The 25,310-nt window shown below is 41.3% G+C and overlaps 1 protein-coding gene and 1 long non-coding RNA gene across 4 annotated transcripts in view; one reads left to right on the top strand and one right to left on the bottom strand.

Moving 5' to 3' along the window:
- Positions 1 to 1,280: 1,280 nt before the first annotated feature.
- LOC129551284 (uncharacterized) lies at positions 1,281 to 24,948 on the bottom strand. Its single transcript, XR_008685038.2, has 4 exons — positions 24,822 to 24,948; positions 22,979 to 23,120; positions 19,509 to 19,666; positions 1,281 to 2,279 (listed from the first exon to the last, which is right to left on the bottom strand). It is a non-coding gene; the product is annotated as an uncharacterized LOC129551284 (long non-coding RNA).
- PRG4 (proteoglycan 4) overlaps positions 24,148 to 25,310 on the top strand; it is a 16,778-nt gene continuing 15,615 nt past the window's right edge. For 2 of the 3 annotated variants that reach the window (XM_088845274.1, XM_088845273.1), the window contains exons 1-2: positions 24,151 to 24,228; positions 24,808 to 24,906. In XM_088845274.1, the coding sequence (XP_088701400.1) occupies positions 24,834 to 24,906 (73 nt within the window). In that variant the 5' untranslated portion in view covers positions 24,151 to 24,228; positions 24,808 to 24,833. Of the gene's footprint in view, positions 24,229 to 24,807; positions 24,907 to 25,310 lie in introns of all 3 variants that reach the window. The other variant, XM_055419090.2, reaches the window with a different exon arrangement.

Here is a 25,310-nt window from a genome sequence, read left to right as displayed (position 1 = left end):
ATCTGAAATTTGCATCCTGAAATTTGAAAACTACAAAATGTCCATGTGGAATATGAAATACCTCCACATATTCCAAAATATTGGGGGAAAAGCTTTATATAGCCTTCCCCTTTAAAATGACATGCTGCACACTAACTGCATATTAAATCTGAGTAGCCTGGAGAATCCCAGGGACGGGGGAGCTGGGTGGGCTTCCGTCTGTGGGGTCGGACACGACTGAAGCGACTTAGCAGCAGCAGCAGCAGCCTACAGTAAGGTCTTCCCTGGTAGCTCAGTGGTAATCAACCTGCAATGCAGGAGACCTAGGTTCCATCCCTGGGTTGGGAAGATCCCCTGGAGCAGAGCATGGCAACCCACTCCAGTATTCTTGCCTGGAGAATCCCAAGGACAGAGGAGCCTGTGTGGCTACAGTCCGTAGTGTTGCACAGAGTCAGATATGACTGAAGCGATTAAGCAGCAGCAGCAGCAGCCTACAGTAAAAGAAACAAGAGAGCACAGGAACCCAGGGGGCTAATGCAGGGCTTCACTGTGCCTTTGGGGGCAGTTTGTTGCTTTTCTGGAGACACAACTTCAGTGTACAGAGATCAAATCTGTTTTCCTTTAAGCACTGCAGTAAAAATTGTTTTTAATGGTTATTTGTGCTTTTTGTCTTGCTTGGCTGCTATTGGTCTTTATGTAGGGCACATCTGCCTGTCTGTAATGGGCTATGGTAAATTGCTCTGGTTCCCAGAGGGACCCACATGGCTTGGCAAACTCTGCCTGTAGGAGGGCTTGATTTTAGACTGTTTTTTTCCATAAAAGAAAAGCAGGGATGCTACTCCAACCAGAGACAAGCTGCAAAGACTCAGAAGCTGGTACAGATGGGGTTCATTAGTAATATTCTAAAAAGGCCAAGGAAAGTCAAGAGTGGAGCATTTTCTCTCACTCTTTGTATGATATTCTTTTATTTATTTTTGACCAAATTCACCTTTTGCCCTTTAAGCATCTGTTTAAAATTAAGAAGGCAATTTATTATTGAAGAACCTGATAGCTATACTGCCTTTAAAAAAAGAGAGGAAAAAAAAAAGCCACATGCTCTTTTACCTCTAGGCTTGACACCTTAGTCTCAAACTGATCTGGAAGAAATAAGCAGTTCTTGTTTCATTATTGTCATTACAGTTGCACTGTACTGAACAAAAACTACCTACTCAGCAAACGTATAGATCATGAAGATATACATTTTGTGCATTAGCTTTATTCTTCTCTACCTTAGTTTTTTTCTTTGCATCAACCGTCTCTCTTTATTTACATTATGCTTTTATTTTTACCAGATTGCTTTACATTTTCTAGAAGTAATCTATGAATACAAGTGAATTTGGATTTTCTCTTTCATTCTTATATGTAAAGAAATGACCAAGTTCGGTTTTTTCCTTTAGCATTCTTTCAGTTCAGTTCGGTTCAGTCGCTCAGTCGAATCTGACTCTCCGCGACCCCATGAATCACAGCACGCCAGGCCTCCCTGTCCAGCACCAACTCCCGGAGTTCACTCAAACTCATGTCCATCGAGTCGGTGATGCCATCCAACCATCTCATCCTCTGTCATCCCCTTCTCCTCCCACCTTCAAGCTTTCCCAGCATCAGGGTCTTTTCAGATGAGTCAGTTCTTTCCATCAGGTGGCCAAAGTATTGAAGTTTCAGCTTCAGCATCAGTCCTTCCAATGAATATTCAGGACTGGTTTCCTTTAGGATGGACTGGTTGGATCTCCTTGCAATCCAAGGGACTCTCAAGAGTCTTATCCAACACCACAGTTCAAGAGCATTAATTCTTCTGCACTCAGTTTTCTTTATAGTCCAACTCTCACATCCGTACATGACCACTGGAAAAACCATAACTTTGACTAGATGGACCTTTGTTGGTAAAGTAATGTCTCTGCTTTTTAATATGCTGTCTAGGTTGGTCATAACTTTTCTTCCAAGGAGTAAGCATCTTTTAATTTCATGGCTGCAGTCACCATCTGCAGTGATTTTGGAGCCCCCCAAAATAAAGTCTGTTACTGTTTCCCCATCTATGTGCCATGAAGTGATGGGACCAGATGCCATGATCTTAGTTTTCTGAATGTTGAGCTTTAAGCCAACTTTTTCACTATCCTCTTTCACTTTCATCAAGAGGCTCTTTAGTTATTTTTTGCTTTCTGCCATAAGGGTGGTGTCATCTGCATATCAGAGGTTACTGATATTTCTCCTGGGCATCTTGATTCCAGCTTGGGCTTCATCAAGTCCAGCGTTTTTCCTGATGTACACTGTGCAAAACAAACAACAAACACAAGAGAAATAAATCAGAAAATCTTAAGATTGGTTACCTAAGAGGAATCGGGGTAAACATGGTGGGGAAAATGGGGGAAAAAGAATAAGATGAAGGAAATCACACAATATTAGAATCCCTATGAAGTTTGATGGAGAAAAAACCAAGCTAACCTTAGCAACTTTGGGTAATATTCTATTTACTACTATATACTCCAAGGTTAAAGACAAGAACTGTGCACATAAACACTCCTCAGTTAGTAGATTTGTTTTTCATAGGGATATTGTTTAGCATGTGAAACTACTTGCTCTAGGACTAACCAAATAAGTAAATATATTGTTGATAACAAAAACTAAGTTTCTCACTGTTGGAGTAGGTGTTCAGTTCAGTTCAGTCGCTCAGCTGTGTCCGACTCTTAGCGACCCCATGAACCACAGCACGCCAGGCCTCCCTGTCCATCACCAACTCCCGGAGTTCACTCAAACTCATGTCCATCGAGTCGGTGATGCCATATAGCCACCTCATTCTCTGTCGTCCCCGTCTCCTCCCACCCCCAATCCCTCCCAGCATCAGACTCTTTTTCCAGTGAGTCAACTCGTCGCATGAGGTGGCCAAAGTATTGCAGCTTCAGCTTTAGCATAAGTCCTTCCAATGAAAACCCAGGATTGATCTCCTCTAGAATGGACTGGTTGGATCTCCTTGTAGTCCAAGGGACTCTCAAGAGTCTTCTCCAGCACCACAGTTCAAAAGCATCAATTCTTCGGTGATCAGCTTTCTTCACAGTCCAACTCTTACATCCATACATGACCACGGGAAAAACCATAGCCTTGACTAGACGGACCTTGGTTGGCAAAGTAATGTCTCTGCTTTTTAATATGCTATCTAGGCTGGTCATGACTTTCCTTCCAAGGAGTAAGTGTCTTTTAATTTCATGACTGCAATCAGCATCCGCAGTGATTTTGGAGCCCAAAAAAGTAAAGTCTGACACTGTTTAGACTGTTTCCCCATCTATTTCCCAAGAAGTGATGAGACCAGATGCCATGATCTTCGTTTTCTGAATGTTAAGCTTCAAGCCAAACTTTTCACTCTCCTCTTTCACTTTCATCAATAGACCTTTGAGTTCCTCTTCACTTTCTGCCATAAGGGTGGTGTCATCTGCATATCTGAGGTTATTGATATTTCTCCCAGCAATCTTGATTCCAGCTTGTGCTTCTTCCAGCCCAGCGTTCCTCATGATGTACTCTGCATATAAGTTAAATAAGCAGGGTGACAATATACAGCCTTGAGGTACTCCTTTTCCTATTTGGAACCAGTCTGTTGTTCCATGTCCAGTCATAGGGAAAGTAAAAAAGAACTTTACTAGCTCTGAGAAGAGAAATAACATTGGTACAAAGAAAAGTAGAACTGAGAAAGATGGTCCATGTAGAGTGAGAGTGGGGATTAAAAAGAGATGGGGCTGCAAGGTAAACAAAAGCCAGCTCATGAAGGACTTGTACTCTACCTGAGTCTTTCAACACTATTCTGAGGGAAAGGGGCATGACTCTTTACAGAGAATTTTTTATTTCAGTGTATAAATTCTCAGTAATTTTCAGTTTTGCTTTTGGATCTGCTGTCGGAGAAACTTCCTTCTGTCTCTTCCAAAGATAACAAAGATCATACTGACTTGCTGGGCCCAATAGAAAACTGTTGATTACATGATATATTTAAAGATGGAGACCAAAGGAGATTATCTTTGGGAAGATTCTTCTGCTTAGAATACTCGTGTCTGGACTTCTCTGGTGGTCTAATGGCTGAGAACCTGCCTGCCAATGCAGGGGACATGGACTCGACCCCTGGTTAGAGAAGATTCTACATGCCGCACAGCAACGAAGCCCATGTGCCATGACTACTGAAGCCCGCACTCCACAGCAAGAGAAGCCACCCCACTGAGAAGCCCAAACACGACAAATAGTCGCCTCCTCTCACCACAACTAGAGAGAACCTGGGTGCAACAACAAAGACCCAGCACAGCCAAAATGAAATCAGTCAAAACATTTTAAACAAAAGAAAAAAGAACATTAACGTCAAACTCTGTCCCCAGGCTTTCTCCCCTTTCTGAAACTGGCTTTGCTTCTGAATCCAGGAATTTATGGCTTGTAAGTATCCTCTGTATCCTCTCAAGAATAATGATAATTAATACTTTAAGGAAAAAAAAATACTGTAATGGCATTCCTGGTTTCCAGTTCTGTGTATGAGCAGTTTGGAGTTACCACTCCACTGCAACAAGTAAAAAGGTCTTTTTCACAAGTAAAAAGACTGAAAAATCAACCACTCTTCTTAGGTCCATAAGAGAAGTGAGGCCACAGAGAAAAATGCTACCCCTAAATTGGAGAACACATAGAATCACAACGTACCAAGCAGAAACCCGAAAATGGAATCCTCCATGGAAACCAATTACCTAGTAGGAAAACCAGAGCTGTAACTGATAAATTGCTGGAGGCTCAGACTGGACAAGTCTGAAAGTGAAAAACTCCAGGGGGACCTAAATACAGGGGCCCACTGAAACAGAGCAGGGCCCTGTGGGGCTCCCAGGCATGGAGGCCGTTTTGTCCCCCATTTCTTGTAGGCAAGACTCTGGTCTCCATGACCTTCCCTGAGTTCCAAAGGGCAGATTTGAATAGTTGCTAATCAAGGGAGGAGCAGCCAAGAAATCATCTAAAACAAGGTTAAATGGACTCTTGACGCTCATCAAGATTAGGAGACACCTGAGAAAAGGGCTTCTCTGCTGGCTCAGCAGTAAAGAATCCACTTGCCAATGTAGGAGACAGGGAGGCGTAGGTTCGGTGCCCGGGTGGGAAAGGTCCCCTAAAGGAGGAAATGGCAACCCACTCCAGTATTCCCTCCTGGGGAATCCCGTGGACAGAGGAGCCTGGCAGACTACAGTCCAAGGGGTCATGAAAGAGCGACTAAACAACACCCGAAATGAGCTTAAAAAATGCAGGTTCTACACACACCCTAGTTTTGCCAGAGACCCTACCTTGGAACCCTCATCAAATCCTCCTTGGTTGGGACACACAGTTTTTGAGGGCACAAGGACTGTGTCCCCCTTTGCTTGCTGCTGCTGCTGCTGAGTCACTTCAGTCGTGTCCGACTCTGTGTGACCCCCTAGATGGAAGCCCACCAGGCTCCCCCGTCCCTGGGATTCTCCAGGCAAGAACACTGGAGTGGGTTGCCATTTCCTTCTCCAATGTGTGAAAGTGAAAAGTGAAAGTGAAGTCGCTCAGTCGTGTCCGACCCTTAGCGACCCCACGGACTGCAGCCTACCAGGCTCCTCCATCCATGGGATTTTCTAGGCAATAGTACTGGAGTGGCTTGCCATTGCCTTCTCCGTGCCCCTTTGCTTAGCAAAGTAATAAAGCGATCCTTTTTTACTTCACCCAACCATTCTGTCTCTAAGACTTGTTTCAGCACCAGTGTCAAGTTTTCAGTAACATCACCACTATACTTTTGGAACTCTTACCTCCAGGAGTTTGATCAGGGTCTCAGAGTGAATACTGTAGAAAAAGCTTGTGCTTCCAGCAGTGAGAGGGAAAAAGGAGTCATTCTGAAACACACTAGCGCACTCCAGTTCTTTGTAACAAGGTCTGTCCTCAGGAGAAACTAATCGACCATGTTTAACCTGCTAGGGTTTTGTCAGAGGCTAACTGACCCTGGGGAAGGGAAATACCCAACTTCAGCCCACTCTAGCCTTCCTGTTTCGGAGAAGGCAATGGCACCCCACTCCAGTACTCTTGCCTGGAAAATCCCATGGATGGAGGAGCCTGGTAGGCTGCGGTCCATGGGGTCGCGAAGAGTCGGATATGACCGAGGGCCTTCACTTTCACTTTTCACTTTCATGCATTGGAGAAGGAAATGGCAACCCACTCCAGTGTTCTTGCCTGGAGAATCCCAGGGACGGGGGAGCCTGGTGGGCTGCCGTCTATGGGGTCGCACAGAGTCGGACACGACTGAAGCGACTTAGCAGCAGCAGCTTTCCTGTTTAAGTATGGGGGAGGGGAAGAACAGTGCAGGAGAGATTAACCAGAAGCACTTGTGAAGTCCACAGTCAGGAGGTGTAGGCTCACTGAAAGACTGAAACTTAGTCATACAACTACAGGATGCTTCCCCTGCCCCCCTACCTCACCATCACATTAGTAAAGGCTTATTTACAGAAGTGTCTTTTACCAATGACATCATGTCTGGCTATAAGCAAAAATTGCAAGATACAGTAAAAGGCAAAAAAACAGTTTGAAGATACAGAGCAAGCAGAATCAGATATGGTTGGAATACCAGACCAGGAATTAAAAAAAAATAAACTATGATTAATTTATTAAGGGCATAACGTAGGCAGCAGACAAGAACAGATGTATAATTTAAGCAAAGAAAAGCAAACCCTAAGAAAGAACCAAAAGGAAATGTTAGAGATTAAAAATACTGTAACAAACATGAAAGATGCCTGTGATGGGTTTGATTGAGAAAAACAACAGAATATCCAAGGGCTGTGGTACAACTGCAGAAGATGTAACATATGTATGATGGGGATACCAGTGAAAGAGGAGGGAAGCAGGCAGGGCACAACCTTTAAAAGAATGACATAGTCATAGGACAGGACAAAAGCTGCTTAGAATCAACTAGATCCAAGATGGCAGAAGATTTGGCTCCCAGACCATAAAAATTAACCACTGCATTTTCAGGGCCTCTCGCCTTTTGAGACCGCCCACACCCTAAAGAGTGCATTTCTCCGAAGGCTGTTCTCACCTTTTGAGTTGGACCATACAGAGTCTCGGAGAAGGCAATGGCACCCCACACCAGTACTCTTGCCTGGAGAATCCATCCCATGGATGGAGGAGACTGCTGGGCTGCAGTCCATGGGGTCACTAAGAGTCTGACACGACTGAGCGCCTTCACTTTCACTTTTCACTTTCTTGCATTGGAGAAGGAAATGGCAACCCACTCCAGTGTTCTTGCCTGGAGAATCCCAGGGACGGGGGAGCCTGGTGGGCTGCCGTCTATGGGGTCGCACAGAGTCGGACACGACTAAAGCGACTTAGCAGCAGCAGCAGCATACAGTGTCTATGGAATGTGTATCTCTTTAAATAAATCCACTTGTTACCTATCACTTTGTCCCTAGCTGAATTCTTTCTGCAATGAGATGTAAAGAACCTGAGCCTCATTAAGTCCTGAGATCAGGAGTGCAATCTCAGTTAAAAGACTGTGAATTCCATTTCCAGTTTTAATTCTGGCTGGATTTGAGTACTAGCACATGGGTTTTAGTGCCAATCTGAGGTGTGTGGTATCACCAGGAGGAGAAGAAAGAAAGGAGCAGAGGACAAATTTGAAACAATAGTGACTGAGAATGTTGCTGAACCCAAGTTTGTGTACCCTACAGGGAAGATAAGCAAACCAAAGCGTCGGAGTCTGGAGCAGAGAAGGTTAATTGCAAGGGCCAAGCAAAGAGGACGAACATCTCAGTGCTCAAAAAGCCCAAATTTCCCAGTGGCTTTGAGAGAAGTGTTTTTAAAGGCAAATCTGAGGGTAGGGCTCCAGGATATATGACTTTCTTCTGATTGGTTGCTGGTGAGATAACAGGGTGATCAAGAAATCTCAACCATCAGTTTTCTGGTTCCAACCAGTCTGGGATCCCTGTGAATGTGCTCCTGAAGTTTCCATCGTGCTTCTGGGTGGAGGACCCAGCACCTGTAGAAGAATTCGGAGATATGCACCAGACTGCGAGGCACAGCCCCTGAAGGGGGACCAGGGAGCTGCCCATCACTGCACTGCGGTTTCTGACTGACTGCCTTTCCTCTGTTTCTGCATTCCCTCACTTCTCCAGTTAGTAATTGTTTGAATCTGCTGTATTTAACTCAGAAAAGGTATAGGAGGATGAAGCCTTTTTCCTACAAACAAGAAACATGGACACAGAAAGACTTTTGTATCGAGAAGGGCTCTACAGGGTCCAGGTCAGTTTCAAGAATTCCAGGTGGCTCAGAGGTTAAAGCGTCTGCCTCCAATGCGGGAGATCCGGGTTCGATCCCTGGGTCGGGAAGATCCCCTGGAGAAGGAAATGGTAACCCACTCCAGTATTCTTGCCTGGAGAATCTCATGGATGGAGAAGCCTGGTAGGCTACCGTCTACGGGGTCGCAAAGAGTCGGACACGACTGATCGACTTTACTTACTACTACCAAACCATAGATTCAGGAAGCTCAGAGAATGCCAAGCAAGATAAGTGCTGCCCCAACCACAAACTACCCCTAGGTATACATATATATATATATGCCATCCTAAAAGAAGCCAGATGGGAAGGGCAGGGGGAACCCCTTATCTATAGATGAAAAAAAAAAAAAAAAGATACGCATTATAGCTGACTCCTCCTCAGAAACCATCCAAAGAAGATAGTAGAGTGAAAATGTTTCAAAGTGTCAAGAGGAAAATATGTAATTTATTGTGGACTGGTATAATTTAAACGGCTCACCACAATCTTTTCAGGTTTCAGAATGGTGAAGTTCAGAACTGATTTCAAGTGACCAAGCGGAAAAGGCTTGACGCTACTTACAATTCGTTGTAAGGGATTTTCCATTAGGTCTCCTCTTTCCAGTTGCCAGAGGCACTTTGTAAAATTACTCACCAGACATGGGAATGTTCTTCAATGTTATCACAAGGGTGTGTTCGGCTTCATTGGAAGAAAAATCAGTTTATATTTCACCAGTTTTGTAAGATTTCTGTATTAGTCAGACTATGCTAACTGCTCTGTTGTTGTGTGGTCGCAAAGTCATGTCCAACTCTTGCAACTCCATGGACAGTACCCCACCAGGCTCCTCTGTCCATGGGATTTCCCAGGCGTGAATACTGGAATGGGTTGCCATTTCCTCCTCTGGGAGATCTTCCCAACCTAGGGATCGAACCCACATCGCCTGCATTGGCAGGTCAGATCTTTACCAGTGAGCCACCAGGGAAGCCTGCTATAAAACAAAACAAAACCCCAACCTCTTGAATTTCTTTACACAGAGTTTATTTATTGCTTCCTTATGGCACAATCTAATGCAGGGTATAGGAGAGGGGAGGCTCTCATCCACAGTCATTCAGGGAGTTAGGCTTTCTAGATGATGGTGACCAGCCATCATTTAGAGCCTTGGAGTCCTCAGCTTTGAACCAAATGAAAGGGGTATACATCACTTCTGCCAATGAGCCGTTATGGCCAGATATGAAAGTGAAATTGTTCAGTTGTGTATGACTCTTTGTGGCCCCATGGACTGTAGCCTACCAGGCCCCTCCGTCCATGGGATTTTCTGGGCAAGATTACTGGAGTGGGTTGCCATTTCCTTATAGCCGGGTGGCTCCTCCTAACTGTAAAAGATGCGGATAAATGCAATCCAGTTCTGTGCTCAGTTTCTCTTCCTTAATTTCCATGTGAAGACTTGAGTTAACTGGCTCCACATTTCTGATTTATTCCAGCAATGTTTTTTTGTGACAGTTGTTGCCATCTTCTTCCCTTCCCAGCTCTGGTTGGAGGCTATCATTTGGATATTGACTGGATATTGTCATGCCTTTTGGATTCATACCAACCTAGACAGCATATTAAAAAGCAGAGACATTACTTTGCCAACAAAGGTCCCTTTAGTCAAAGCTATGGTTTTTCCATTCGTCTTGTATGGATGTGAGAGTTGGACTATAAAGAAAGCTAAGCACAGAATTGATGCTTTTGAACTGTGGTGTTGGAGAAGACTCTTGGGAGTCCCTTGGACTACAAGGAGATCCAACCAGTCCATCCTAAAGGAGGTCAGTCCTGGGTGTTCATTGGAAGGACTTATGCTAAAGCTGAAACTCCAATACTTTGGCCACCTGATGCAAAGAGCTGATTCATTTGAAAAGACCCAGATGTTGGGAAAGATTGAAAGCAGGAGGAGAAGGGGACGACAGAGGATGAGATGGTTGGATGGCATCATCGACTCGATGGACATGGGTTTGGGTGGACTCCAGCAGTTGGTGATGGACAGGGAGGCCTGGCGTGCTGTGATTCATGGGGTCGCAAAGATTCAGACACGACTGAGCGACTGAACTGAACATCAACAGTTTAATATACTTGCTTTCTCACAAGTTATTTATTGGCCATATTACTTTAATATGGCAGACAAGAAAATGAGCTGTGTTTACAAAACCTATTTGAACTATCTCCAGTGTCTTTTTAAAAACTTTGTATCAGAGAATTCACTGAAGCATTTGAAATACATGCTACTATACAGAAACAATCATGTGACCCAAGAGACTCTTGTTATAGTTAAAAGCCATAAATTTAGCCTCAAATTTTCTAGTACTTAATATAAATAATTGTAATATCTTCATATATGGATTCTAATTATTTATAATCTAATCATTTCATAAAATATAATGCTGTAGGGACCCCTGGGTTCGATCCCTGGGTCGGGAAGAACCCCCTGGAGAAGGGAATGGCCACCCATTCCAGTATTCTTGCCTGGAGAATTCCAAGGACAGAGGGGCCTGGTGGGCTATAGTCCATGTGGTTGCCAAGAGTCAGACATGACTTAGCAACTAACACTTTCACTTCACTTTCAGGGACCTCCCTGGCAAGTCTGGTGGTTAAGATTCCTCATGCCTCTTGGTCAAAAAACAAAACATAAAACAGAAGCAATATTGTAACAAATTCAATAAAGACTTTAAAAAATAAAAACATAATGTTATATATACAGGTTATTCTTTTTGTGAATAAAACATTGAAGACTTTTAGACATACAGCCTCTTACAGATATTTTTAAAGGGATTTTTGTGATGTTTTAAAAATTCAAATTCAATGGAGAATTATGAACCTTCATATTAAGGTTTAACTCGGTGGATGATGGGATGGGGGTTTGAATGGGGTTCAAGAATGAAGAGAATCTAGATGAGATTTCTGTGATAAAATTGTACAATATAACCATGAACACTTCTGACTCCAAACTGTATTTTTCCTTCTCTACTATAAACCCACTCTCTATTGGATAATGCCATACTTTTTCATAGGATAATCTGTTAAATCTCAGAAGACAGTCCTTTGACTATGGACTGTGGTATCACATCAAGTAATTCTTAAAATTCGTGAAATAAAATCAGCAGTGACATTTAAAGGTAGCTTTCATTGAGTGTTCAACAGCCTCAATTTGAGTTATATTTTTTATAAGAATTTTCATATACTATTTTTCATATCGAGAGGGATAGTGTTCAGCAGCTTCTCAAAAGTTTCTGATAGATCACCAATTAGGTTATGTGTTCCTAATACTTAATTATAATACATAATTTTCCCTGTTAGTTCACAGTATAGCAGAATACCTTTTAAAAACCTATTTGGAACAAAACAAACACCTTACCTAGGGTATCATATTTTGTGTTATTGTTTTATTTACTCTATTTTTGCTAAATATGCCTACATATTAGGTATCATGTGGTATACTTAAATTTATTTACATTTATAAATTTAAATTTATAGAATTATATCTGGATTTGCCTCCAGACTTTACATTTCTGTGCCTTATTTTATGATTATATACGTTAACAGCCCTAATAATAACAAACTGACTCAAGTGTGCTCCTAGTTCTCTGCTTAATAATCAATTGGCTAGACACTAACATGGTTCCTTTTCCAAAGTTTAAAATCAAGGTGTGGAGAATTCCTTGGTTGCTCAGTGGTTACAACTCTACACTTTCACTGCTGAGAGCCAGGGTTCAATTCTTAACCAGGATTGAACTAGGATCCCACAAGCTGTGGAGAAGTAGTAAAAAACAAAACAAAACAAGATGTGAAGATTTGTTTATTAAGTCTCTCAAAATAGCTTTGACAAAGGTTGACACTGTAATTGAAGTTACGAGCATTCATGCTTTAAAAATATATATTTTAAAATTTTGTTCCTTTATTTATTTATTTGGCTGCACCAGGTCTTAGCTGCAGCATGGGTAGTTTTAGTTGCAGCATGTGGGATCTAATTCCCTGACCAGGGTTCGAACCCAGACTCCCTGCATTTGGACTGAAGAGTCTTAGCCATTGGACCACCAAGGAAATCCCTCCATGATTTTTTAAAAATAGTTTTCTTTAATTAAACATTTGTTCAGCTCAGTTCAGTCGCTCAGTCGTGTCCGACTCTCTGTGACCCCATGAATCACAGCACGCCAGGCCTCCCTGTCCATCACCAACTCCCGGAGTTCACTCAAACTCATGTCCACAGAGTCGGTGATGCCATCCAGCCGTCTCATTCTCAGTTGTTAATGTCTATAAAAGCAAGTCAGGGAAATGTATTAAAAAAATACCCAGGTTACGTATAAGAGAGAAAATAGTCCCAGTCCTGAGCTGGGGCATACTTTTACATCTGATGTAATTAGCTATTCCTTCTGAGAAGAAATTAGAATTCTCCTTGATAGATTTTAATGAGTTAAAACCACTTCTGTGAACCCCACCTTTCATCTCTCAGCCCTGGGAGAAACTCTCTTAGAGAGGCAAATGATCTTAAACCACAGTTCTTCATTTCCTTATCTAAGAGTCTAAGCTCTAGACTTTACTGTTAAATATCTCCTTTTTGTTGATGCTGTTGTTTAGTCACTATGTCATGTCTCACCCCAAGCACGAAGTCACCAAACTCCTCTGTTCGTGGGATTTTCCAGGCAAGAGCACTGGATTGGGTTGCCATTTCCTCCTCCAGAGAATCTTCCCAACCCAAGGATGGAATCCTTGTTTCCTACACTGGCGGATGGATTCTTTACCACTGAGCCATGTGGTAATCCCTAAATGTCTCCACCAGGAGAAAAATCATGATTTTTGTGTGATAAATGATTTTGTCTGAGAAGTTTCTTTACAGATATTTTTCAAAGGTTTGTGACTTTTTAAAAATTAAAATTCAACTAAAAAGTAACACAGCTTAATCAGTTTCATTATTGAATTTATTTCCTTTATTGATGAATGAATATCCTTTATCCATTATTCAAAGAAAATGAATTTCCTTTATTCATATCCTTTCCAAAAGCTTGCTTTTTTTCCCTTTAAACATTAATTTATTTATTTGGCTGTGCTGGGTCTTAGCTGTGGCATGTGGGATCTAGTTCCCTAACCAGGAATTGAACCCAGGCCCCTTGTATTAGGAGCATGGAGTCTTAGCCAGTGGACCACAAGGGAAGTTTCTCCAAAGGCTTGTTTTTGATAGCATGGCTTTGATGGGAGGACATAACCTCAACACTGATGCCTGAGGGGAGGAAAGGGGAACATCTCTTTAGAGGAGAAAATATTAGATTCAAAAGTTGGCATAAATTATATTTAAAATGGATAACCAACAAAGACCTACTGTATAGCACAGGAAACTGTTCAATATCACATCATAGACTGGATGGGAGGGCAGTTTGAGGGAAAATGGATGCACGTATATGCATGGCTGAGTCCCTTCACTGTCCACCTGAAACTATTGCAACATTGTCAATAGGCTACCTTTCAATATAAAATTAAAAAGGTGGTTTTTTTTTTAAGTTAGCATAAGAAAGCCAAGAAAGACTCATGACACTCTGATGTATGGCAGAGAACAGTTGCTCTCTGGCTCTATGACTGTAAGCTCTCAAAGTCAGGGATGAGCTAGTGTATTGTCTCTACATTTTATAGAAGATTAGTTATTTAATGCAACTTAACTTTTGAAAAAAAAAGTAAATTTCTCTGTGCATCAGTTATTTCAGGATATTATTTGCTTATTCCCTATGGACCATATAAGGACCGATTAGGAAGAATGATTTAACTCTTAACATCTGCTGTCTAAATGACTGGAATAGACTTGTCTCGGCTATCTTGACATGAACTATAAAATTTATATTTTTGAAAAAACATCGATTTTTTAAAATAGAATATAATTAATTGATGTTATAAAATTTTCTTTATCTATTTTTCATTAGGTGACTTCTATTGGTACCACTTGTGCTGCCATCATGAAAGACTCAACTCCAGCACATCCGGATGTCTGGCACTGCTGCATTCACCACGCCTGCAATAACTCTAACTGCCACAGTTGCCACTGCCACTGTGAATAATGGAAAATGTGCTAATTAAAACATAATCTTTTGAGGCACTTGTCTCAAAAAGTACCAAGTGAGAAAAAGATACCACTCTTCCTAGTTCTCTAAACACAGCACGTTCTTTGCTGAGAAGGGCTGCAAGTGATACAAAATCCAGGGGTCTGGTTAAGTGCCCACCCGAGGCACTCCACTTCATCGGGCCTCAGTGTGTCTTCACCCCTTTTCTTTGGTCAGTTCTGTCCCATACCTATCCCCAGGTTGCTACCAGATCTAAAATATCCACTGACTACTGTTGTTTCTGGACATTCTGAGGGGCTGGGCTGTCCTCCGCCTCCAACCTGCCACCCTGGAGACTCATTAACTTCCCAGATCCATGTCTCAAGCAGTGTCTCACTCTTTCCTTCATTAAACCCCTTGCTGATCATCGCTTTTTATTATGTTCTACAATTCCCTGTTGGTACTTCCTCACTAATGCTAGCAGTTCTGAAACTGGCTGCTTTTCGGCAAAATATACTTTTCTACTGAGATTTCTCTTAAGGTTTTTTCCTATATAACTTTTAGATTCCCCCTGCCTTTAGTTTTCATGAGATTCAGTCAATAACCCCACATATGCCGGTCAGTCTGTAGGACTACTAGGATGAACCCATTGGTTGTCACAGAAACCTCAGCAAAGGCTGCAAATGAATGGCATTAGCAGCTTCTAAAGAGAAATCTTCTGAAGGACTGAATGGTTTTGTGTGTTGCCAAAGGCGGGAAGCCTGGACTAGTGATTAGGTCACTCCCATTGAGTCTTTGATTCATAGGTTTGCTTCCTGTAAAAGGTTTTTAAAAAAAATGTGTTGAACCCAACTTTCTCTGATGCAATGAAACAAGTCAAGGATGTTCAGGTGAAACCCCAAGAGCAAAGAGAGGGGAATGGCAGTGGAAACCAGAAGATATAAACTGACCCATTACCCAAAAGTTGCTATAGTTTGTTGATCCAGTATCCCGACAGTGAGTCACTCTGGCTGTCAGACTTCATTCCGCTTTATGACACAGCATCACTTATAAGAATTGCCATCAAGGAAGAAGAAACTGGCCACAATCCAAGAAGCACAAAGAGCCACTCTTACATTTTCTGTTCTATATTTGAAAACTTTCACTTGCTTTTGAGTTGTTTTCTTTATATCATGATTCACTATTGTTTTGTTCAGTTATAAAGTATAAACAAGAAAGCCACAGTGTGATCTCTTCCATCCTAGACACCTCAACCCAGGACTCTGGAATGGCCACATGGAACAGAGTAAGAATTAGCCCTGCTGGGATTCTTGTGTCTGACAGAAGCCCCAGGAACATGGCAGGGCTCTGCTCAGCTGCTCCATATCAGTCTTCAAGTCAGAGAGGTTCTCTCAAAGCCTTCAATTAGCTCTGCTGCTACTGCTGCTAAGTCACTTCAGTCGTGTCCGACTCTGTACAACCCCATAGACAGCAGCCCACCAGGCTCCCCCGTCCCTGGGATTCTCCAGGCAAGAACATTGGAGTGGGTTGCCATTTCCTTCTCCATCAACTAGCTCTAGCTATTCCTTAGTTCATCAGAGCTATTCATGCTGTCAGCCCATACCCCTCGTGACTCTCAGCCTCTGAAGCCTCTGAAAGCAGCTCTGATGAGGCGGCGCCTTTTCCTAATATTTACATTATTAAATGTCATCTCACTGTTCAGTTTTCTTAGAGGTCAAGCATGAGAGTGGTCTACATGTAGCTTCTGCTTTGACACAGTGCCTGCCATGACTATGGTCCACAAATCCACTGATATCAAACACTTTTGTGAACATGGTGGCATTTATTAAAGACTGTGTAAGGAGGGCTTCCCTGCTGGTTTGGTGGGTAAGAAACTGCCTTTCAATTTAGGGGACACCGGTTCGATCTCTGGCCTGGGAAGATCCCACATGCCAAGGAGACAGCTAAGCCCATGTGCCACAACTATTGAGCCTGTGCTCTAGAGCCTGGGAACCACAACTACTGAGCCACACGCTGCAACTGCTAAAGCCCATGCCAGAGAAGCCATCGCAAGTGAGAAGTCTGAGCCCTGTAACTAGAGAGAAGCTCCCATTCACCACAACTTGAGAAAAGTCCACGCAGCAACGAAGACCCAACATAGCCAAAAATAAATAAATATTTTTTAAAAATTAAAGAAAGACTGTGTAAGGAACATGGAACGGAGGAGTGACATGGCACACCACACAGCACATGAGTTAATAAAGTCTTCATTAGTCGGTCGCTGTTTATTTCAATTTTCCATTGGAGATACGTTTCTCTCTCCGTTTTCTCTCCAACCCAGGGTTCACTCCTTCTGCTTCCTTCTACCTTTATTTACTATGCAGAATGCCTGACTGCTGGCCAGCTTTTACTTTGCTAAGGGCTTATGAAATTCTTTTTTCAAACAAGCGGTCTCTCTTGGGAAGGCAACATGGGAGTGCAAAATGAGTTGTCGCTTAAAAAAAATAAATTTTTCCGGATCATTGCATTACACAATCTGTAGTTTCTTGACTTTCCTGTGTCAAACTAAGTTTTTAGATTCAAAAACAGACCCACAGGATAGTTCAACTGGGTTCTCAAAAGTTTTAAACAATCCCAACTTTAGTTTTACTGGCATTCGAATTAATTGCTCTGCCTTTTCCCTCCTCTGGTATTCCTACCTGCCTTGTACTGAATAAAGATAGATGGTTCTGTGCAAGACTGTGTCAAGTATTTACGTCTAGATTTATCTTTTTTGGCTTTTTACTTCTTTTCTCCTAAAGTCCCCCACATTCCTTTTCTACAGGAAGCACGGAAAAGATAAAGGTGCCGGGAAAGATATTAGCTTTTGGCTGCTGGCCTCAATGTTGCCCTTTAGCATTCATTAGCTAACTTTCTTAACTAGTAATATACTTTAAGATGAGCCATAAAGGAAAAAAGAAACAAAAGAGAGGACAGTTTCTGTTTTCAACACTATGGAGGGCTGATTGTAAGTTTTCTGAGTTCTGGGGTCTTTCGATGGAAGTTTCCTCCGAAAATCACTTCTTTTCCCAGCACTCTTTCTTGCCTTACTGTATTTTTACAACCTGTTTTCCAAGGCCAGAGGAAAATGTCACACCCATTAGTTGTCTCATTTCTACAAATGCATGTGGTAAACTAGAAGAATAAACAGAAGTGTATCTAAGTATCAACTCATTTTGCTTGTTGGGATGGGAAAAAAGAATTTTTAAAAAGAACTGTCTTACTTATGATAATTCTACAGTTTCACTAAGCTCAACTCGGTATTTCATGAAATACTTCTTATGTGCAAGTCCGTTGCTAGGTGCGCGCATGCGTGCTAAGTCGCTTCAGTTGTGGCCAACTCATTGCGACCCTATAGACCAAGCTCCTCTGTCCATGGGATTTTCCCGACACAACTGGAGTGGTTGCCATGCTCTCTTCCAGGGGATCTTCCCTGGATCCCACCCAGGGATCGAACCTGCACTCCTGCACTGCAGGCAGATTTTCTTTACCACTGTACAACTGCATATAGATAAAATTTTGAAGAGAATATGTAAGTATATAAATAGTTGTATTACAAATGGTAAAGTTATACGTGAATGTTTTTATTAATTAAGACATTTTTATAATTAAATAAAAATTAAAAGCTGAGACTTACTTGTCTTATTCTACTGATTCATCACCTAAGCTGTCATCTGTGATGACAGCCATCAATCAAGGAGGAAGCCACATCTATCTTTTAAACTGGATCAATGTTTTAAAGAGCCAAAGATTTTGGGGGTTCATAGAGTAGTTCAGTGTTAGAATTTGGAATGTAACATTAAAAGAAATCTATAAATTTTAGACAAATGTAGGCTGGAATCCTCTTTCCAATCAGAGGAAAAGCTATTGAAATGCTCGTACTCAGTTTCCCTACCTGTAAAAGTGAAGTGAAGTGAAGTCGCTCAGTCGTGTCCAACTCTTTGCAACCCCATGGCCTGTAGAGGGAATAATAATAAAACCTACTTCATTACTTGTTTTGTTTTTGTTTAGGTTTGTTTTGCTTTAATAAGAATAAGTGCCTGGTACCTTTTTAGGTTTCCCTGGTGGCTCAGATAGTAATGAATCTGCCTGCAACGCGGGACACCCAGATCTTCAACCCCTAGGTCAGGAAGATCTCCAAGAGAAGGGAATGGCAACCTATTCCTATTCTTTCCTGGAGAATCCCGTGGACAGAGAGCCCAGTGGGCTACAGTCCATGGGGTTGCCAAGAGTCAGATACGACTGAGCGACTAACACTTTCACACTTTCACCTACTTGGTATTCACTAAACGTGGATGGGAGTTGGTGGGAGTGTGAGCTGAAGACTGACCAGACTCTGGGGGACATTGCTGGGACCTTGAATTCACCTCCATAAAGGGTACAGATCCTCATGAATCTATACTTCAAGGAGGACTTGAGGGGACAAAAAGATCTGGCCTATACCAAGCCCCTGCCATAAATGCTTCCTTTGCGGAAAGCGCAGAGTTCAAATAGAGGATAAATAAACAACCGTTCTTTTCATCTCTCTCTCCAGTGCCTTCCCTCTTGTGGTTTAATTGTCACATACAAAGAAACAAGGGGCTTGTAAATACCAAGACTGTCCTTCCGTGTCTAAGGGAGAGGAAGGAGAGGGGCTATTATTAGCTGTAACACTGATTCATGAATTCATTCAACCAAGATTGATGGAGCACCCTGAGATGTAAAGACCCTCTGCTGTCTGGTTTTATAGGGCAACTGCTTAAAGGGTCAAGAGGGGAAAAAACATTGAGTTTTATTTTAGGCTTCTGACTGTTTTCTGTATCAAGCTGAATAAAATTTTCACTGGAGCAATTCATCATAAATGTCTTGTTTCTTAATTCTTTTGACAGAAACTAGCTACCATGGGCAGACAAAAGGATTTTACTGACCATCAGCCAAAACTGCATTATGGTTAGAGTCTTTGAAGAGCCTGGCATTTCTGCTTTGGAATGACTCAATGAAATGTCCTAGATGGTGTCTCTTGGAAGACTTGTCTCTTGTCCCACCTATGTGTGGTCCTTCAACCATAGCCAAACTTCGCTCCCACTCTCTGAATTTCCCAGTCTCAAGTATTTGTCACACTGAGTTATTAAAACATCCCAATTCACTTTCACTCACTCAAACAGTTACGTGGAAATTACTCACGTTGTTGGCTTCAGGGAAATACATTTGTAATGATTCTGTCTGAGCTGTCATACATAATATGCTTCCTTGACATCTGGAATCCAAGTGATGTAGATTGGAGAGATCACAATGCTGTACTGGTAATGGCTAGAAAGCAGAGATGCGATGGCAAAGTAGCCCTTAGAAGAAAGACAGTAAACTTGAGTTAAATTCAGCAAACATACAGAGTATCAATCAGGTACAGAAAGAACATACACTACAGAATGAGCCTAATGTAATCGCTCTGGATCCTTCAGAAGTTTATGACTTAGTGGGAAAAATGGATATTGATAAGTAAGAAATGCCCTTATAGCATACAAATAAAGTTATGTAGGAGCACAAAATAAATAGTTATTAACCTTGGATATGACAGCATTGGGTCATAGAATTGGTTAAAATCATGGCTTTATAGCCCGATAGGCGTGGGTTAACATATTAACTTTACCATTTACTGCTTTCTAGTCTTAAGCACATTACTTAATCTTTCTGTGTCATAACTAACTCAAAGGTAAAATGGGTTTATTTACAATAATTATCAGATCATTGGGAGGCACAATTAAGCCATGCACATGCGCCATATAGCTTTCTATGAGAAGTCGGGAAAGAGGGTGTCCAGGTCAAGTGATTTCCTGTCAGGGAGGCAGAGTGGAAGCTGTACATACTCCATCCACTCACATTTCACTGGAGAAAATGCAGTCACCTTGTCACGCATGACTGAAGGGGGAGCTGGGCAGTGGACTCTCTAGTTGGGCAACTGGAAGAGGATAGAAAGACCCACGACCTCCACAAACAAATGCAATAATTCTTAGGTAATGGACAGACTTTTAATCCACATTGAAAAAAAAAAGCCACAACTCTGTGAAAGTGCCATGAGCAAAGCAGACAGACCATGTGTCATGTCATACTGTGTCTCAGTCATGTCTGACTCCCTATGACCCTATGGACTGTAGCCCGCCAGGCTCCTCTGTCCATGGGATTCTCCAGACAAGGATACTGGAGTGGGTTGTCATGCCTTCCTCCACTGAATCTTCCTGACCCAGGGATTGAACCCAAGTCTCCTGCATCTCCTGCATAGGCAGGCGAATTCTTCACCGCTGAGCCACCTAGGTGGTCCCCAAATCCTCTGCTCTATTCCATAGGAGAGGTCCCCAACCTTTTTGGCTAGAGACTGGTTTCATAAAAGACAATTTTCCTACAGAGGGTGGGAGGCAGGGATGGTTTTAGTTTTGCCCACCACTCACCTCCAGCTGTGTGGCCAGGTTCCTAACAGACCGTCTGGGGACTCCTGTTCCAGAGTACGTGAATTTGGCATTGTGAGCAACACTGGGGCAATAGAGAGCAAAACTGCATCTGTGGTTTTCCCCTCCCAGCCTTCAGTTTTGCCTAGGCTGCTGCTGGAAGAAGCAAAAACACATCCAAGGTGTGGAAAGGTGGAGAGCAGCTGCTCGATGCAGACGCACTGGCTTCAGGGCAAAGTGACAGCAAACAGCAGGGTTGGAGAAACGGGGCACATCAAGTAGAAGGGCACATCGGTCTGGGATAGTTTAATGCAGAGAAAATATCCCTAAACACACTTGAATGTTCTCTGAAGGCATCACCGTGTTGCTGCCAAGCACAGACACTGGTGTTCATGAGGGTTAATTCAGTGAAAAATATCCCTAGAAGATGAGGGAAGGATCCAGTATTATTAACATCCTCTGCCCCTTTCTTTATTCTCCTCCCCATGTCCCTCACACCAAAAACCAGTCTTCAGATCATTTTTATCCCAATTAAGTGAGATTTAAGTGAACATTAAGAAAAAACATTTAAATGAGAAAAGAAATCTCAGAGGGGGAACCTATAATCTAATGGAAAGATTTCGGTTTGGTCAGCAAGGAAGGCTGAATGATCCAATACTCACAGAATGAAGTGTTCAGTACAGTTCGTATATTTAGTAGATAAAATGAAAATGCTGTCATGTTTTAGAGGCAAACTTACCCAGATAGCTCCGTTACCCAATAGAATTATACAGATCAGGTTAAACTCCATGAACTTGATATTTAATAAAGTTTCTCATTTTTTTCCCTACTGTAATATGCAGAGACAACATGTTTGATGTCTCAGTGGATATGTTGAAAAGTTGTTATTGGTCACAATTATGCGTGTGTGTTGTCAGTTTCCCAAGCCTAGAAGGTGAATTTAGCAAGAACTACTAGAGAAGATTTTTCAGTCACTTTAAGAACATCATTCGTGAACTTCCCTGGCAGTCCAGTGGTTAAGACTGATGCTTCCCCACTGCAGGGCATATGGGTTTAATCCCTAGTTGGGGCACGAAGATCCCACATGCCATGCGATGCAACCAAATAAAAAAGAATATATATTGCCATCATTCTCATGCTTTTCCATCTTTATCCAAAGAAGGAAAAATTAGTACAGATAACTCTAGAAGGCAATAATCAGAATTCAATCTATTTAAGAATATATGTCTGTGTGTATTTCTGATATTCTTGGTATTCCCAGCATTTCAAACAACTAAGAAAATGATGTAAACATCTGACTTGAAAAAGTTACAAAGCTTCTAGCTTCCCCTTCTTGACCTCAGGAAAGCTAATTAATTCAGTTCAGTTCCATCCAAAAGGACTCTCTGTACATCTGCTATGTACTGATTAGTGATTTTAAGTAAGACAAATCATAACCTTTAGCCACTTTCATCCCCTAAGGCAGAATCTGCCACAAAGACCCAGGGCAAGAAGGCAATTGGGTCTCAGGAACGAGGAGTAACTGAGACCCAGAAAGCTCTCAAAACACTCTCTGCGTGACTGCTTCCATCATTTGCATGTCTTTATTCTGAAGGACTTTCTCTACTTCTTTAGACAGTTGTTTACACGTTATATGTCTACACAGAAAAATTTGTCATCTCTGGATTGCAATTCCAAATTTCCAGGACAGGGGAACATATTAACCCAGTTTATTTCAGGTTTCTATTCCCCATCTTGCCGGCTGAGTCTGATGTGGTAAGATCATGTATATGAAACTGGCTAAAAGGGAAATATCCCTAAAGTCAGGGAGGTAGTTTTCAGAGAAAGGAGATTATTTAGATCAGATAGTCTCTAAATTGTCCTCATACATATAGCCCAGAATAAGAATTGTGGAAACAGAAGAGATGCTTATATTACAATCTCTGGCTTTACAAAGGTCACAATCTCATAAACCCACACATACACATGGAGGAGTAAAATCTAGTACTGTGATTAAGTCTGAAGAGGTGACTTTGATCAGAAGGGAGCCAGATAGAGTAGGGAACACAGTAGACCTCAAAATAAATAGGTTCAAATTTTGGCTCTGGCTCCTACTCGTTTATGTATCCTTAGTAGGGTCACAGATTCTTTATTTGTAGATCTTCATCTTATTTGTAACATATGGATGATTGTACATAAATGCATTTTTTAATGATAGTTAAGTGTAGCACCTACCAAGCACATAGTATACAGCAGACTCCAGCTCACAATAGTTTGGTTCAATAAGCTTGTATTGAACACATCCTTGGTGAAGCACTGACTACATATGAAGACATAAAGTCAGTCGTCCTGGGGAAATTCAGATTGTTCGAGGGGCCTGGGAGGTGGGAATAAGACAGATGAACAGTTAACTCAATAATCATTCCAGTTGTGCTTTAGAGTGATCTGACAAGATTTCAGGGAGGTGCTAGGACATAAACTAGGCCCTATGCAGGTAGAGAGGACTTGAACAGGAACGTGCATGCGTGCTCAGTCATTTCAGTGGGGTCCAACTCTTTGTGACCCCACGGACTGTAGCCCACGAGGCTCCTCCGTCCATGGGATTCTCCAGGCAAGAATACTGGTGTGCGTTGCCATTCCCTTCTCCAGGGGATCTTTCCAACCCAGGGATCGAACCCACGTCTCTTAAGTCTCCTGCATTGGAAGATGTATTCTTTACCACTAGCGCCACCTGGGAAGCCCTTGAACAGGAACATTTCCTATCAAACCGGGTAAAAACCTTGAGCTAGCTGACCCAACTCTGGGAAGCTGATGGTTCACATTTTCTCTGTGACAAGGAAGCTACATGAATAAGTAAAAAGACCTTTTCCAAACATTGCTGGGCTTAAATAAAGGTCCTAAGGGAGACATCAATATAGTTTTTAAGCAGGTTTTTACATAGTAAAAGAAGTTATAAAATCCATAGTGAAAATCATCCACCTAATAGGTAACTGAAAGAATATTTTCTGTGCCTAGTGAAAATGAAAATATTCAAGAAAAGAATTAAACATTTGAATGTATAAGTTCAGAAAACTTATGCCATAAGCTGAAACTAGAAAAAACACTCTTTGCTTGGTTAACTGGAAAAAGAAAAAAAGAAATGATACCAGCATTTGACTGTTTTAAATTTGCTGCACTAGTCAAAGATTGCCAAGCAATTTACCATCTCAGAACAATTTGTTCACTTCACTTAGAAATTAGAAGTGTGTTTGGGCCAATAAATCTAAATTTATTTGTAGTAGTCATTTTTATTAATGGAAGTGTTTTCCAGATGTTACTTAAGTCTGGTCGTCTGGGACCTGTTCCAATAAATGAGGAAAGTTTGATTTCATAGGTTGTCACTGTTGATTTTGTCTAACCTTTGGACTAATTGGTTCATCCTAACATATTTGCTCTGATATATAAGACTTACGGGACATTGGAGAAATTCATCTCTCCTTTTACGGGTAAGTGTCACAGTTAACTTGCTTCATGGAATTCTGTTTTCAATTCAATAAGGATAATCTTTATTAAATGTGCTTGAAAAGATTTATAAGGATAGTAGTTGGAGACTTTAGAAAAGAATCACATTTATGCAATACACCTGTTGGAAGCTTATGAATTTATATTGAGAGTTAAGAGAAAGTTGGAATGATAACTCTGTTAAATTAAATTTTACTAAAGCTGGTTACTTATTTTTTCCTTTCAAGATAGGATTTATACCTTGTACTTTAAGTACATGTTATAATTTGAATAGAGTTTTAAGATAAGTCTTTTTTTTCTATTTGGGAGATTCTAAGTATTAAAATGGCCAGTAACATGATTGAGATGGTGATTTGATGATTTTTTTTCTGTATAAGATTAAATCTAATGGTCAAGTATTTACAATGAATTAAGGCTGGTTACTTTTAAATGTCTTGTTTTAAGAATGGGAAAGTCTTTTTATCATTAAATTGAATTTTGAAATTATTGAAATGCTGTAATACAAGCATAAATTAGTGGTGATATCCAAGAGGAGTTTTCTAATACTTTAATTTTCTTTTCAGCGAGGGCTCAGTACCTGAAAACAGCCATGGAGTGGAAAATACTTCCCATTTACTTGCTGCTGCTTTCTGTTTTCTTGATTCAGCAAGCTTCTTCTCAAGGTACCTAAACTGTCAAAAATACTTTTATTTGACAGAGATTGCTAATTGTTCAGTTCTGACTTTTATGACAACAAAAGAAATAACTTTCTAAAAATAATATTTGTCTGAGTTTAATGCATAGTAAACCCTTAAAAGTAAGTAAAGAATATGAAGCATATTTATAAGCATTTTGTATTATGAAATCTTTGTAGAAGTTTTGAGCTTTTCAATAGTTTTTGTACTTATTGTTCCTATGGTTCTCCCAAAGGTTTAAAAAACACAGACACACAATAAAACTATGTTGGAATGATATATCATCAGATTAACTGAAATGAACAATATTTAAACAGCATATGATTTTTCCTACATGTTTACAAAGAAATTCAACTAATCTTTTATATCAAATAAATTATCGATAGCTTATG

The sequence above is a fragment of the Moschus berezovskii genome, chromosome 17 (assembly GCF_049115385.1).
Source record: "Moschus berezovskii isolate FMDL1 chromosome 17, NW_MosBer_1.0, whole genome shotgun sequence".
Taxonomy (NCBI): Eukaryota; Metazoa; Chordata; class Mammalia; order Artiodactyla; family Moschidae; genus Moschus; species Moschus berezovskii.
Note: the sequence above shows the minus strand (reverse complement) of the source record. Positions and strands in the feature narration are given on the sequence as shown.